Raw genomic sequence first — 17,592 nt, 5'->3', positions numbered from 1 at the left:
ACTGTGCTCTCCCTCTTTACAGTCTGCATATCATTTGTCTCTCATAAGTCTAACATAGCACTAAACAGAGCTTGAATGTGAAGCCCATAATTAGTCTGCATTGTTTGGGCAAGTGAAATGTTCCAGCATTGTTATACTAAATATCAGCACTCTTGAAGTGCCACTTGTTCAATCAAATTAGAGGACCTGAACTAACTGTTGTTTGTCTGGCAGAAAACAATGGGTTTTAAATTAATGAACTCAACTGGGATGACAGCTGACATAATTAAACTTCAACCCCACAGCTAAAAAGTAATATACTCCCTAATTTACTTAACTGAGAATAGCAATGAGCAGCAGTATTTTTCTTTAAAATCAAAACATAAAATGCCACGCAAGGACTCAAATCATTAAATTGCTTTTTGAATAGGTTCTTTGATGTGAATCATCTGAACAGTCACTGACTCACTCGAATGAATCAGACTTTTGCTACTTATGAGAGAAGTTTGTTTAGCAAGGTTTTGATTATTATTTGATCAACTGAAAGCTGTGTGTGCATTAAAAACATGTTACTTCATAAAAGTCTGTCTTCCTCTAACAGGCTAGAGTCCCCGACGAGGACACTGACACTGGAGGCCCCTAAAGGTGTTGAAGTCAACGCAGGAGTAGGGGAATTCAAAGCTTCTTGTAGGAAAGATCTCACTTTAGAGTCTTCAGAAGGAGAGGTGAGTATGTGAAATTGTATATAAGGGAAACCATGTGGATGTCAGAAAGGTTAATAGCAGTAGTATAACCAGGAATGCCATGGATGAACAAAAAGGTTACAGGTTCTGATCAGCAAGAAACTGCTGAGTTACCAAGATTATAACCAATATTCCGAAACAAAAACAACACAAACCATTATACTGTAGATAACTTGACTACTTAAATTTGTAAGGGAATTAATTATTTTGTCTGCTAAAAAGAGTTATGTCAAATATTAAAATATCATGGTTTCAATAAACACATCGAATATATATATATACGGCAGAACACATACAGTGGATACATTTTCACTACTTATGAGTTTTAAACGATTTGTCTTTTAAAATCGTCATGCAAGGTTCTGTTTCTTTGGTTGTAACATAAGGACGCAGGTCCGTTGGGGTTTCAGGAAGCAGATGTGATGGGAGTCATGTGTTAGTCACGTCTAGATCCCGTGTTGCGGGCCTGAGGGCACTAGTTAATTTACTCATCCTTTTCCTGCTGGATATACTAGTTCTATTCATTGCTGGTCACAAGACATCGTGGTTTTTATATGTTGTGAACGAACCTTTTCAGTCCTTGATACAAAGAAAGCTTTGTTGTCTCTTGATTGTATCAATCTTTAATCACTCCTCTGAGTAGATGACGACACGACTGGCAGGAAGTCGACCCAGAATATTGGAGTCATGTGCTGGGATGATTAGCAAACCTCCTGATGGCTGATAGGAGCATAGCAGTGTCCGTTCATGTACTAGAAATCCCTACAATACGTAAAATAATTATATGTTGTGTCTTTACTGAACACAATTTGGGAGATTCTTGGCTTCATCCAACCAACAAACAAACAATCGAATAATAAAAATAAATAAATAAGCACAACTGTCTTCAGTATTGATATCTAAAGGATCATGTGACATCACATTTTAAAGTATGTCAAAATTGAAAATGGTTATTTTAAATTCTAATAGTATTTCACAATATCACTTTTTTTTTACTGTATTTGTGATTAAATAAATGCAAGCATGGTGAGCATAAAATAATTATTTCAAAAACATTTAAAAGAAATCTTACTGACGCCAAGCTTTTGAATGGTAGTGTAATAACTAATTGATCTTTGGCAGCAACAATTGGTGTGTTTAGTAAAGACATGAAAATGCATGATTATTTGTGTGTAATTTCTATAAACAGACTGTGCTTGTCTATTATTGTTGTTTATGCCAAGCACACTACTGTAAGTCATTTTTCGGACCATTTTAAAACTCGCAGTTTCTTGTTTTCTGTCATTTTGGGGAGCACTTCTGACAACTCATCGCCGGCTATGTGCGTCAATTACAAGATCATTCACCACACATAGTACACTTACCAATACATGAGTTGATTCTTGACAACAAGAGGTACGAGAAAACAAACTACTTGAGATAGAATTGATAGAACTGAGATAGAATGGTGTGTTTTAGTTTTTGCACTGCTTCATCCTCCTCTCACGCTTTTTCAGTTTCTTGCAGTTTCTTACATCTCTCTCTCTTGTGCACAGATCTGACTACTTCCTGGGATAGTTGATCCAAAAATTTAAATTCTGTCATAATTAACTAGGCGGGGCAAATACCGCACTGACCAACTGTCACATCCTACCTGTACTACGACTGAACGACAATGGAGAAGTTAATATTAATATGAAAAATATTGAAAGCATTTTGTTTGTGATGCATCTGCTACATTACTTCAGCGGCTATTCCGTATCACAGCAACCTGAGCGTCTCAACTGAAAAAAAAAAAAGCCTCCGTAGCACTCGCAAGCATTCACAGCTAGGCATTTTCAGAAGAGCGCTTGCCGTTTTCAGCTGGCTAAAGGCGCTTTGATGGACACATGGCATAAGGAGCTGACTCTCACCCGATCATGTACAAGGATTTTTTTTTTTTTTTGTGTGTGTGTATGTGTGTGTTTCAACAAAAATATGTGAAACAATGCAAACACGATGCTGAATCGAGTGTATATGTATATGCCTTATAGCCGCTTTTTTCTGTATTTGTTTTATTTTTTTTGCACACAATGTTTAACGTTTTAAAACGGAAAAAAACACAGGATTTAATTTATAAGCTTGTTCTGATAAGATTGTTCGGAAATGGTGACAAAAATAATGTTTGATTAAAAACGCCTTTCTCATTAAACGTCAATTAAATAAACGTATATTCGAATATTTGTTTTTTTATGAGCTCAAATATTCGAATGCAATATTTTTTAAAAATGCCCATCCCTACACAGAAGCATTCTTACTGGCAGCATGTACTGTACTTCCATCAAGAACTCTGAATGAGTTATCTAATGTTCACATTTCATATAATGTGTTACATTACATCTTTTGTTAAGTTGGTAGATGTGACTTCTGGTCAGATGTGAGTGGACCATGTCCTCCGTAATTTTACTCCAAGCACCTCCTAACTACTTCAGATCATTCTCCTTTTCCTTGTTCCTGATCTCCTCCTGTTATATACTCATCTGTCTCCATCTTTCCCTGTCTACAAGCCTGATTCACTGTCCCATAACTGCAATGTTAGTGTAATTCCACGAGCACCTTGAACATGTTTAGATTATTCATGCTCACCGACCTTCCTTCCCTCTTGTTTAAATTAGTGCCGCCATGTTGAGCTGTCCATAGCTCTCTTTCTCTCTTCCTTTGTCTCTCTCTCTCCTTCTCCTATCTCACTTTAGTTATACTGCCCAGGCTATTTAATTAACTTCCATGAGTCCAAGTCATATATCATGCTGTTCTGTCACCTCTTTGGGATTTTTTTCTTCTTCTTCTTCATTCGTGGTGCAGGATGGTGCTGTGAGGAGTGATATAAGAGGCAAAGTGGCTGATGCACAGTAAGGGTGCTAATAAAGCTTACATAATTTCTTAAAATAATTGTTCAAGTGATTGTGATGCAAAATCACCAAAAGTTGGTCCATAACAATCGTGCACTCTCTCTCTCTCTCTCTCTCTCTCTCTCTCTCTCTCTATATATATATATATTTATTATTATTATATAACATATATTTATATTATTATATATATTATAACTTGATGGCGAAGCTGAATTTTCAGATTTTCTCCAGTCTTTAGTGTCACATGATCCTTTAGAAATCATTCTAATATGCTGAAACATTGCCTTTATTATCAGTGTTGTGCTTATTATTTTTGTGGATTTTTATTTTTTCCATATACATGTCTTTACTTTGAATACAGTTTGATCAATTGAATGCATCCTTGCTGAATAAATCAGAAATCAAGCTTATTCATTCAGGCAATTAAATTATAAATTATTTTATAAATAAATTAAATTATTTTACAAATCTCTCCTGAACACACTATAGAGCTAGTGTGGATGGCGAGTCTTTCAGTAAATAAAGACTTTTTTTTTTCAGTCTCACAAAGCTATTGTATGGCTTTAGCATCCTTTTTGAAACTTGAATGGTTTGCATTCATACTAATTGTATGGAAAAGACTGCTACTAGTACATTTTGTTTTAAATTTCTTGTTTTGAGTTTCACTGAAGAAAGTCTTTTGGTTTTGGAATGACATGACTATTTGGCCTTTGTCTCTGTCTCTCTCTCTCTCTCTCTTTCGCCTAACTCTTGCTTTTGCTCTATCTCTATCTCTCTCTCTCTCTCTCTCTCTGCCCTTCTTTATGAACAAGCTCAGTAATTTAGAACAAATGCTCATATCAGCACAATCCCATCCTGTTTGCCCCCGTCTCTCCCTGTAATTCTCCAGAGGGATGAGACGCTGAAAATAGATGCCTCTGTTAATTTGGAGAAGAGAATCAAGTGCATTAGACAGCTGAGACGAGAAATCAAATCAATGTTGTCAGCAGCCGACTCTTAAGAGGGCAATGTTAAAAAGTTTGGGGTGAGAGAATTAAGGGGAATGGCTGACTGGGTCCATGTCCTATTGCCTTTTCTCTTCCTGCTGCCCATTGAGATCAAGAGAAATGAGAAGTGACTGCTGTATGTGCTCTGATAGCTCTCTCGAGAGAGAGGGAGAGAGAGGGAGAAGAGACCCTGAATATTGTTTCTTTAGTTGAAGGCATTACAGCATTGTAAAGTAAAATTAAAAGATTAAAGATTAAAACAGCCTAAACTGGTTTGCCGTCTTCGAGCCTGAACTGTTTTACTGGTTTTGGGTGCTTTTCATCTGATAAGACTGGGAAAACAATTTGAAAATTAAACAGTCAAAGACTATTTGCACTAGACATGCTGGTTTCAGCTGCAGAAATGTCCTGATCTTCAACCCAGGCTCATGGAAAATCGTCTCTAGGTTACGTATGTAACCATGGTTCCCCGAGGGAACGAGACGCTGCGTCGAAGTCGCTTTGGGAACGCCCTTGCGTGACCGCGTTCTGAAGCACGTGTCAAATCAGTCCAATGGAGTAGCGAGACGTCACGAGCGGGGTGACGTAAGCACCAGAAAGTATAAAAGCGCATCCGGCAGAGCGCAAACCAGCTTCGATGAAGTAGCGCTTGGAGGGATGCAGGGAGTTTTTATACTTTCTGGTGCTTACGTCACCCCGCTCGTGACGTCTCGCTACTCCATTGGACTGATTTGACACGTGCTTCAGAACGCGGTCACGCAAGGGCGTTCCCAAAGCAACTTCGACACAGCTCGAGTTCCTGAAGGGGAAACACACTTGTGGTGAAAAACTTTCAACACAGATATTGCGTACCTTATTGCACGTTTCTCGTCAGTTTCAAAGGTCAGTGAGTGGTAATAAAACGCATGTGCAATACATGAATGTGGCCACATTTTTATTATGATGCTTCAGGTACGTATTGCGGCAGTTGAGAATTCAAATGTCCAGGGAGTGTCATTAAAAAGTTAATGCTCTATCGCAGGGATCGTCAAATCTGGCCCATGAGATTCACTTTCCTGCAGAGTTTAGCTCTAACCCTAATCAAACACACCTGAGCATGCTAATCAATGTCTTCAGGATCATTTGAAAATCACAGGTAGGTGAGTTTGATCAGGGTTGAAGCCAGGGAAAGGTTTGAGGAACCCTGCTCTATCGTGTTGGAAAATAACAAACCTCCTACAGCAGGGGTGTCAGACTCATTTCCTGGAGGGCTGGAGCTCTGCAGATTTTAGATTTAACCCTAATTAAACACACCTGATCCAAGTAATCAAGTCAGGTTTATTTGAAAACTACATGGTATGTGTGTTGGAGCAGGGTTGGAACAAAACTCTGCAGGGCTCTGGCCCTCCAGGAATTGAGTTTGAACACCCCTGCCCTACACCAAACCCAAGCCTAGACCTACCTGATAGTATTAACAAAAGCAAAAGTGATATAAAAACACATATGCTGATGCAACTGCGCTATTTTAACTTCCTTATACATGGGTTTGAGCTGTTTTGTCATTCGTACCGGAACTCTTCACCTCATAAGTGCAACGCCGTATCACGTGAGATACAGAGCAAACCTACTGCGATAAACCCATACATGAAGCTGTATATGTGACACGAACATTCAACAGTATCAGTTTTCAAATCTTGCAGCATGTTAAAATAATTTTGAAGTTATAACATAATATTGTGCAAGAAATTTTGCCAAAATTAGGCTTTCTTAATTGAAGCTCAAAATATGTGTGAAAAAGAATAAAAGTTCTCAGAATTTTACTGCTTCTAAACTGGACACTGTAGCGATTCGTATGTATAGGTGCGTTTTTTTGAGTTTTGCAGAAACCTAGGTAGAGGCTTGTATTTATAATGAGCCTAGGTAGCTCATCATCACCAGCAACTACCTGCTACCTGCTAACAATGACGAAACGGACAAGATGCAGTACCTTCACTACCCTGTAGATGGAAATATTACTTATTTTGTAGCAGAAATAAACTGCTGCAGAAAAATAAATAGTTGCATTACTCATCACAGATGAAGTAGATTGGAGTAAATTTTACATATATTTATTTAAAAATGTTGTCAAGTAGAGAGTAAAAGTTGCTAATGATGCTCAGTAAAAGTCAATTGCATTTACTCAAATACTTTACACCACCACGGGTACATTCAAATGTCAGATGAATAAGCAATTTAGAGTATAATGAAGTAAGAGATGGGCCATAAAATGTATATTTATTTCAGCTAACACAAGTGTTAACCTCAGCCAATTAATGATGGTACATAATGATTATAATTACTTAAAAATAACATTAACTGAATGAAGTTACTTCACTACAGTAAGGACATGTGATGCTGTGGTTGTGTTCTATGGTATTTTTGATGAAGGTTTTTTGTTTTGTTTTGTTTTTTAAGTTATGGATCACACAAAATCATTGGAAAGAGAAGGGGGAGTATGATCTGCATCAAGGCTCTGATGTCCTTTAGGTTTCATATGTATACAAGAACACTTTGTCTTCCATCGCACTACAGTATATACTGTATATGCCATAAAAACAGTAATATTGCAAAATATTATTATTACATGCTCCTTCATCGGTCATTCTAATATGCTAATCTGGTGCTCAAGAAATATTTCTTATTGCCATCAATGTTGGACAATCATGGAAACAGTGATACTTATTTTGATGAATATATGAATAGAGCAGCATTTATTTGAAATATTTTGTGAACAAAATAAACATCTTTACAGTCACTTGCTGTATAAAAGTATCAATTTCTTTACCTCAAACTTTGAATGGCAGTGTGTATACAGATGCAATTATGTTAGAGAACATCTAAAAGAAAAGTTCAACAAAAGAAGCTAATTCTACTTTTGAACGGCCAGATAAAAACAGAGCAATGTTAATGTGCTCAAGATTACCCCAGCATAGCCCTAAACTAGATCAGTTTTCATTACGAATAAACACCATCACATCATCACCATGGATGAAATTAAGTACCTATTTTGTTGTTGTGCTTGTGTTACATGGCAGCTGCAGAGCCTATTAAAACCCCCATTCTTCCCACCTGAACACTCCCTCTCACTTCAGCCGGCCAATGAGGTGGTGGATATAGATACATATGGTGCAGACAAGCCGAGGAGACAGGGGAGCTGAAGCAGGCATATGTACGCTAATGTTTCATTTGTTTGTGCAGAGCTCCAATATGGTGTCCATTTGAGACCAGCCTTTAAGCCCATGCATCTTAATAAAGCCACTAGGGTGTGTGATAGGGACAAAGTAACGAGAGAAATGCTCCTAAACTAGCCCTGCCACTGAAGCAGACTCATCTATCAGCGGACAAATCTATCAGAAGCCCCGTGGTGCAGGAGAGAAGGTGGTAGATCCTACGAGGTTAATAATCCAACAGCCAAATGACTGCCAGCGGTTTGTTTTGCCCCTGGGTTGTTTCTGTGTGATGGCGTCAAGGTTTTATTTTCTATTATTCTGGAGTATGGAGTCCCATGGCACTTCTCTCTGCCGTGCCTAGCGGCGCTTTTATTTTTATTTTATAATTTTTTTTTAAGTGTTGCTCTAAAAAACTGGGAGGAAATTTCGTTTTTGGAGTGTTTTTATTTGTGCCAGTTCAATTTGGGCTTATCCGTCTGTTGTTGCTCTCCTCTCTGAAGTATTTTGCCAGTCGTATAGGATTCTTGTGTTAGCCATATGGCTGTTTATAATCTAAAAATGTTTCTGATGCCACATTATGGGTTCTAATCAGCACATTGGCTGTAGTTATCGTCTGTTAGGAGAGGAAAAGTAAGGCTTTTGTGGATTCTCAAAAGTACCAGCGATGTACGTGGTTTTCTAAAGTGCTAGAGAAAAAATGTTCTGTGTGAAACTTGAAAAACTTTCTTCTATGGCATCAGACTTTAAACCCTCCTGTCTTGGTACTGTAATCTATATTTTAAGACCCAAACCGTATCCCATGGAAGTATGTGAATATAAACAACTTTTTGAAGTGTGATAGAATGCAATTCTCAATGCAACACAAGGGCACATTACACACAACACAACACACATTAGCAGGCATTAGACGTTAACCTGTTCTTTAATATAGTTGGTTTTCTGTGATAATGGAGCAATGTTTTGCTCCTGGTGAGCATGTTAGATAAAGTTTGTCAAACTTCCAAAAAAATTGTGCCTAGCTACCTATATAATAGCACATCTGGTTTAAAGGTACACTGTGTAACTTTTGGCACTCTAGCAGTTAACAAAAGTCTGAATATAAACACTTATTATGGGCATACTATAGTGATTCAGACAAAAAAAAAGTTACATGGTGTACCTTTATTGGAATGCATATTTCAAGGTAACTCTATCACCCACTTGAGTACTGAGGTCTATTTCCAACAATATCTTTAAGAATTCTATTGACTTTAATTTGTTTTGGACAAAGAACACTGAGGCATTTTTTAGAATATCATCATTTTGTGTTGCACGGATCATCATACAGGTTTGGAACATCATGATGGATAGTAAATAATGACAGAAGTTTGATTGATTTTTTTTTTATTATCCCTTTACATATACACAAACAAGCCAATAATTGTAGTATTAATATTAAATAAATAAATAAATAAAACCTTAAACAATCCAGATCTAAATGCCTCAGATTGAAACTGGACAGCTGTACTGATATTAATCATAACTAATCCTCCCTATTCCTTCTTTCATTTTTATTATCACTATTTGTTTTTTTGTAAATGAATACATTAAATAGAATTTCATATATTAAATTCATACGAAATATGATACATGGTTGATTATTTTGAAATTGGTATTGTTGTTGTTGTCATTAATTATAAAAGTAAATTAAATAAATCAGTAATAAATATCACTATACCACTTTTGAACTGTAAAGAATTTCATGTTAATTCACTTCTTCTTCGTCTTCTTTTTCTTTTTCTTCTTCTTATTATTATATAACAACAACAATCACAATACTAATTTATGGTTGTTGTTGTTTTCCATTGCTTTCATTTTTTATTTTTTTTCCACTTTCAAAGATGGAGTTCGTGTGAAGCAGCATTTACTGTGAACTGAGAAAAGATAACAGTGCTTCATTCAGCACAGCACATGAGATTACATATTTATATAATTGCAACACATTCTTTGTGATTTGATAATTGAGCTAAACCATATTGTGTTCTCAAGCATTGTTCAAATTAATTTAAAAAAAGTTACTGACCAAATTTACTGTGAACTGAGAAAAGATAACAGTGCTTCATTCAGCACAGCACATGAGATTACGTATTTATATAATTGCAACGAATTCTTTGTGATTTGATAATTGAGCTAAACCATATTGTGTTCTCAAGCATTGTTCAAATTAATAAAAAAAAAGTTACTGACCAACTGGCAAGTAACATTAAGTAACATAAAGTTTCATGTACTCCCCAGCACTGATTTTTTTTCCTCACATTTGGCGCTTGGCATGTGTTAATTCATAGGCCCTGTATATGTATGTATAAACTTGGCTGGTTAATTTCCTAATTTGCTCTATTTGTCATGTGGCGTGTGGTCTAAACATTACCATAGTTTTGTGACTATTTAGCCTATGTAGAATAATGTGAAATACCAGTATGCAGCCCCAGGTCCATAAACGTTTACCTTTCAAAGCTCCTACCATCATTTTATATTAGTAAATCCAGAAGTAAATGAAACGTGCGGCAACTTCACGCTAGAACTGTATGATTGTCACGGTCGTAGAGACAAGAACAAAAGAGATTGAGATTGGAGATCTCAGCAATCTGTCTGTATTTTATAGCTTGCAACTCAAGTCATCTCCAGAGCGTAATGGAGTGTGCGGTACACACCAATGACCTCATGAAGTCTGATGGGTCACCTGTTTGTGTTTCTATCCCCCGCCCTTCATTTACCTCTTCACATCCTCTCCAGCTTTAGCTGTCTTCCCTTTCCTCGACCTGTTCTCTCTCATTTGCTTCTTCTCTCCTCCAGCTGTGACATGGGAGAAATCATGCATGAAAAAATGTTTGGACCGACTATAATTGGCCTTCCCTGCACATTGGCCTATAATTGGCCTAACCCTGATAGTGTTTCCCGAGCAGGAAGAGGTTTGTAAAGAACACACCAAGGGTTTTTTTGTTTGTTTGTTTGTTTTATCCCATGGTTGACTAACAGTAATTCATACAGACACTTTCATTTGGGGCGGGTGCCATCTTTAATCCTCTCATAAGATGACCTAAACGACTTCCGTTCCGACTTCTTTCCCTTGTCTCTATCTCTCTCTTGCTCCCCCTGGACAGCCTCCCGTCCCTCTCTCTTATAGTGTCTCTCGGTAGGGGTCGTGATAGCTGTCAGCGGGCTGTATTATTAGCCATGCCACATCTCAGAAAATTCTGGAATTCCGTCTCTTGGCAGAAAACAGGAGTGTTTAAAATGGAATTGGATTTGAGGGTCCGTTTTGGGCCAAAGCGGCACTCACCGGTATTAGGTGACACAATGCATGAGGACATGTCGGCTAACCGCATACCAAAATAGAATTTCAGTAATTTGGCAGTGAAGGGGATAAAGTGATAAAAGCATTTAGAGGACAAATACTATGTCCTTTAAGAGAACTGAAACAGAAGGACATGTAATGCAGGGGACTTAGCTTTGGGGCAGAACATGTAGAGAAATAAATAATCAAGATTCTGATTAATATAATTAATCATGAAGCATTGATGATGACTTTTCATTTAAAGGCGTCATATGATGCGATTTAAATTTTTCCTTTCTCTTTGGAGTGTTACAAGCTCTTGGTGCATAAAGAAGACCTGTGAAGTTGCAAAGACTAAAGTCTCAAATACTTTCTAACTTTCTTTATAAAAGTTAAGACTTGTCCACGCCCTCCTAAAACGGCTCGTTTAAACACGCCCCCACATGTCTACGTCACTGTGTGGGAAGATTTGCATAACACCGCCTAAATGTTCACACAAAGAAAGAAGGCGTAACTTTTATTCTCGCTGTAGTATTGTTGTTGTCGCTGGCGCCATGTTTTGGAGATTTTGTGTGTTTCGTTCTGAAAGCGAAACTACTTTGTTTGGCCTTGAACGATGAGCTTTGTAAAAATCGATGCGTTTCAGAAAGGCGGGGCATAGAGGAGAAACAATAATGTACAGTATGTGGAAAATAATGTTTTTTTAACCTTAAACCACATAAACACATTTCATTACACCAAATACACAAAATAATGTTCTTTTTAGCAACATCATATGACCCCTTTAAGTTTCACTTGCATCAGAATTTCAGTTTATTTTTATAGTGGTAGTAGTAGGCATTCAGTGGCCCAAAAAGTATTTGAACACTTATGGACATTTAAAAATGTCTGAATTCATTGCATTAGATAGAAATACCAAGTGACACCTTCACCTTTCTCAGAACTTCACATTTTAGTGGCGTTTTTTCTTTTCAATTGTTTTTAACCATCTGGTATCAAGATCATTTCTTTGTGGATTGATTGAGTGATGCACCAAAATTTTGGCAACATAAATTATTGTTCTGAAACAGTAAACAAGCAAGCAAGCAAGTGTGAACGAACGAATTAAGAAACAGACAAACGAACAAATGAATGAATGAATCTTCACTTTTGTCCAAAATGGTTTTGTGGGGGCCAAAATTGTTGATCGAAACAGTGATGTTTAATTAGTCATATTTTGACTGTTTCAGCGTCTGTTTCCTGATTTTTAACAAGGGAAGGAGAAAAAAAATTATTTATGTTAAATGTATGCACTGTATTACATAATCATTATATTATTAGTCGTGTCTTCATTACTAAAATAAATCTGTTACAAAATCAAGTTTAAACATGAAAACATAATTATTTAATTACAAAGTTTATATAAAAACTGACATATGTGCAATTTAAATGTTTGTATACAGCTCAGCTTGTATTTGTATTAAACCTAGTGTTGATTATTAAATAAATATGATTATTTAATTGATTATTAATCTCGCCCTGCAAAAAACAAATTTCAGGGAAGTAGAATTACAGTTTAAGTGTCTAAACATTGAATGCAACAGAGAAACAAAGTATTATTATTATTGTTATTATTATTATTATTATTATTATTTATAATATGCATTTCATAATTTTGCAGTCCTACTACCCTTCAGTAAAATAAATACATAAATAATAATAATAATAATAAAATTGGAACATAGTTGTTTCAATATGGAGTAATCGTGAGTCCAACATAAAAGAAAGGCAAGAATCATCAGGAGAGCCCATATTTCATGTCATTCTAGCTATGTGCAATACTTTATGGATCATAAAGTCACTGTAGATGCCTTGTCAACAACTTGAGGGTAATTGCAGATATGAAAGTGCAATGTTCTGAATTACTCAAGTGGGTTCAAGTAGGCAATGGTTTAACCTATACAATGCAAACATACATTTGAAGTGTTTTGAAAGCCTTGGAAAGCATTACTATATTGTATGTACACCTTGACTCCTCTTACATTTCATTTAACATTTACTTGATCTTTATGCCTCCCCCCCTCTCGTTTTGAAGACCCATTACCTATTCTGATAAATGCATGCATTTATTTATCCACCAAGGATTTTCCTTTACATTTCTCCTATTGATATGTACTCCACTTAGAGGAACAAACATACATAATTTCTTGAAATGTCTTTGTGTATATTTAATGCTGGTTGTAGAACAGTAAACATTATGCTGTACATTAGAGCATTCAATTTGCATTCAATTCTAAATAGGGCTGCAAGATTAATCGAATGCGATTGTCATGCGCATCTTGTCAGTAAACCTGGTTCTGTGATTAGTAGTAAATCTCCATCACATGCTTTCCGATGGAGCAGCATTTACTACACAACTTAGTTCACTGACAAGCTACGCAAAATCGTGTTCATAATCGCAGAAGATTTAATCGCGCGATTATGAAATCGAAGAAATCGTTCTGCGATTATGAAAGCTGTTTGCGTAGCTTGTCAGTGAACTACGGCTCTGTGTAGTAAATGCTGCTCCATCTGAAAGCACGTGAAAATACCACATTTAATAACATGTTTTTACTCCAAACTCACTTCATAACGTCAGTCGAGTGTTTGAAATAAATCCTTCTGAGATGATGTGGCTTCTTACACAGAATAAGGCACGCAACATATTTCATAGTATTCTAAGCAGTGATAAAGGCTATGTCGATTAGCATTGCATTATTATCTACTTTATTATAATAAAAATTATAATAAGACTAACTCAGGTAAACCATATATTGTCGTAGTTGTGTGTTTATTAGTCATGTAGAACTAATCAAAGCAGTTAAATCTTCTGTTTATTCAGCAACCGCTATAGGGATTTCCTGGGTTTCTTCTGCTAGGCGTATTTGGAGTTTCCGCGCGAGAGCGCCCTCTGGCCTTCGGATGGAGATTTACAGCTGATCACAGAACCATGCTTTACTGAAAGATACGCATGACAATCACAGCTTCTGCCTAATCGCGATTTATCGCCTTTGCAATTTAATTTCGATTAATTGTCCAGCCCTAATTCTAAAGAAATCTGTCAAATATGGCAGTTCATCTGAGGACTGTGCGTGCATGTTGATTGTATAAAAATCAAGTTCGCTTTTGAAAAGTGTTATATTAAAGTTTGCAGGGGACTAGGAATGGGCAAAATGAAAAACTGATGCAGCAAAAGCCGAGAGAAACAAACAGTGAGAAACAAAGTGAGATACATATAGGGAAAGTGGCTGTGCGTTGTCCTGCTGACAGCAAAGCATCATGGGGCTTGTTTGTGCAAGTGTTTATAGAGATATGCCCTGTCAACACCTCAGATACCATTACTTACAGTAATTAGTTCTTCCTTGTTGGCGTTTTCTCTCTCTCTTCCTCCTTTGTTTTTGTCACTCTCCCACAGCGTGTGATTTATGGTAAAGATAATTTGGCCTTTCCTAGCTGTCAGAGCCAACAGACTTTTTGGAACTGATAAATACAGGAATCAACATATGTATAAATCAAAGGGCAAACAGGATTTTAATGAAATTTAGTTTATGTCCCTGGTGACGTTCTCTCTCCTGGTCCATATCTGAAAATTAAATTTGTGTACTTCAGGAGGAATTAATGTGCCAGGATTGTGTCATGGTAATCTTACACAGTCAGAGTTTTTAATATCATCTCGCATCTTAGGTATTTCTTCAAGTTTGGGTACTTTTATGTCCCAGGGCTTGTGTTTTATTAAAACAAATTTATTTATTTATTTATTTATTTATTTATATTATTTATTTATTATAAACATACGTTGAGGGCAACTACAGTATATACACACGCATATATATGTGTGTGTGTGTGTGTGTGTGTGTGTGAAGATTGGATCGATATAAATAAATAGGTTAATTAATTAAATGATGTGCTGATTAATTAATCAAATTAATTGCAAATTAATTGTACATCAGTTTGGACTGAGAAATTGCCCCCAAAAGATAAAGTCGTAATTGTGTCAGTTGAGAAAAAAACATTGAATAGAGATAACAAAAAGTAGCTTTAGAAGACATATTTTGAATCAAAATGTACTACACTTAAACTTTTAAGGTTACATTGTGACCATTACATTGTTTTCAGAAGCTGAGTCTGAAGTGGCATTTACATATATTTACATAGACTGGTTAGAGGTGGCATGAATGCATTTACACTGCAATTAGAATTCCATAAATAATATGAGATTAATGAGTTTGAAAAAAATATATATTGACATATGAAATGATAAAAAAAAAAAAAAAAAGATATATATATATATAAATATGAATATAATAAATTAATATGAAACCAAAACCTCCAGTAGGCAGCGGCAAGTCAGTGTCTTAATGAATGAGTCATTCAGTGAATATTGAAAGACTGAATGAATGAGTCACTGAATCATTGGCTCACTAGACTCACTAGTTTGAAAACATGGATTCCTTCAGTAATGAAACACCGCTGTCTGTGTCTCAGAAAGGCACAACAGTTCTGCTGAGACTTTGTTTGAAACTATTTGTGTTGGCAAAATTGAGCAAAAACAGACAATACTGATGATACTGTGTCTAAAATGTATCACAATATTAACTTATTGTTTATTGAACTGTTGTATACAACCAATATCCCATTTGAAATCATGCAGATATTTAGGGGAAAATGGCACTCTTGCTGCATGTGATATTGTTCAATTATATCATATAATATAAAAATTTGACAAAAACGCACATAGGGCCATTTTTGCCCTCATATCTTGAATTGTATGGGTTTATAGCTGCATTCTTGCAGGCTATATCACGCAGTCAGTCATCATCTTGCATCATGTTCATCAGTAACTGTATTCAATGTAAGATGACATAGAGGTCTGGGCTGGAGCAGGCTAACCTGGTCTTTTTTCCATAATTAATCACACCAAATTTACATGTTAAATCGACAGCCATTTGTAGATAATGTATATATAAAGGTATTGTCTAATATTAATGCACCTGGTTACCAAAGAGCCTGAGATAGAAATAAGAGATGTGATATGTGAATAAAACAAAGCAAAATCAAGGTAAAACAAAAATAAATAAATAACTTAAGCAGAACAGTGTTACTGTGTGTTATTTCTAATTAAGCTGTCGAATCAAATATGCAAAAAGTGTGAAAATATTATTTAATTGTATTTTATTTAAGATGTCACTTCTGCCACCATCAGTTCCACCACGGAATTAAACATTAAACACATTACATCATTTTTAGATGTGGCTGAAATTAAACGTGATGGGATTTTTTTTTTTTTTTTAGAGCTTTCAGGAACAAATGAGAGAAGTGACAGAATTATCTTTCCATGCTTATAACGCACCCTCTTATTCTGACCAAGAATCTGCTACCTTTCACCTTTTTCTGGCCAAGAACCAGCCACTGAGTATCTTTCAAAGATCTGATGCCACTATCCTTGCAAATTTGAACAAATCCAGTGTTTCCAGGCAGACTGGTTAAAACCTGTGAATCTTAACTTCCGGAAGCTGTATAAAGCCAGCTATTGAGATTAGAGCTTGCAAGACTGGGAAAGTACTTACCTTTTTGTGTGTTAGCATCAGATAGTCAGTAAAGAGACTGTGGGGGTCGTCTAAAGCTGGGAAATGTGTTGAGTGATGTGTCTTTGCCACTCAAGACAACACTGTTTAACTGTGTATGTCTCACACAATAATGCAGTCTTTCATCAGTGTTGTGTTTGTATTTGAGTAAATGCAGCTTAATCCTAAATGACTGTTATTGTGTTGATTTATCTGAAGTCTTTGATTATAATGTCTGTCTTGTTTTATCTTTCACTCTTCTCTTTTTTCTCTACACCTCTCCTCTCCTCCTCTCAGATCTTTCTAAACGCAAACTCAATCCGTCTTGGAAATCTTCCACACGGGAGCGTGGACACTTTGCTCGGTCCAGGGACCACGTACCCCAAGCAGACTGTGTACGAGGTGTGCGTATGTCCCAGCGGCAAGTTGTATCTGTCTCCGGCAGAGAGCTCCTCCACCTGCCAGACCACCAACAGTGTGTGTCTCTGGAGCTGAGAAAGGTGGGTGGGCCATGGACCACCCAGCACCAGAAAGGCCTTCCTTCACCTTTCCACTCCTGCTCCTTCCCCTCCTCCTCTACTTTCTCTGACCTCTTTTCTTTCTCAAGACATTTCTGTTGAGCCTTTCTTTTATCCACCCATCCATCAAGCTGTCCATATCCCTATCCATTGGTCAGTCTAGTATCTATCTATCTATCTATCTAGCTAGCTAGCTAGCTAGCTATTTAGCTAGCTGTCTGTCATAAAAGCATATATCTGTATATCTGTGTGTCAGTTTGTCTGTCTATCTGTCTAGGTATCTGTCTATCATAAAAGCAACCTTGTGTCCGTCTGTCAGTCAGTCAGTTTGTCTATCTGTCTGTCTAACTGTCTATCATAAAAGCAACTGTATGACAGTCAGTCAGTCAGCCAGTCAGTCTATCTATCTATCTATC

General features: G+C 36.6%; 1 protein-coding gene across 1 annotated transcript in view; it reads left to right on the top strand.

Annotated features, from left to right (window-relative positions):
- Positions 1-17,359, top strand: part of LOC107702328 (zeta-sarcoglycan-like) — a 189,711-nt gene extending 172,352 nt beyond the window's left edge. Inside the window, exons 7-8 of the mRNA XM_016504608.1 lie at positions 581-704; positions 16,956-17,359. Of these exons, the coding sequence (XP_016360094.1) occupies positions 581-704; positions 16,956-17,153 (322 nt within the window). The 3' untranslated portion in view covers positions 17,154-17,359. The remainder of the gene's footprint in view (positions 1-580; positions 705-16,955) is intronic.
- Positions 17,360-17,592: the final 233 nt, after the last annotated feature.

Source organism: Sinocyclocheilus anshuiensis, unplaced genomic scaffold (assembly GCF_001515605.1).
Source record: "Sinocyclocheilus anshuiensis isolate Anshui unplaced genomic scaffold, SAMN03320099.WGS_v1.1 scaffold86, whole genome shotgun sequence".
NCBI classification, from domain to species: domain Eukaryota; kingdom Metazoa; phylum Chordata; class Actinopteri; order Cypriniformes; family Cyprinidae; genus Sinocyclocheilus; species Sinocyclocheilus anshuiensis.
This window is presented reverse-complemented; position numbering and strand designations above follow the sequence as displayed.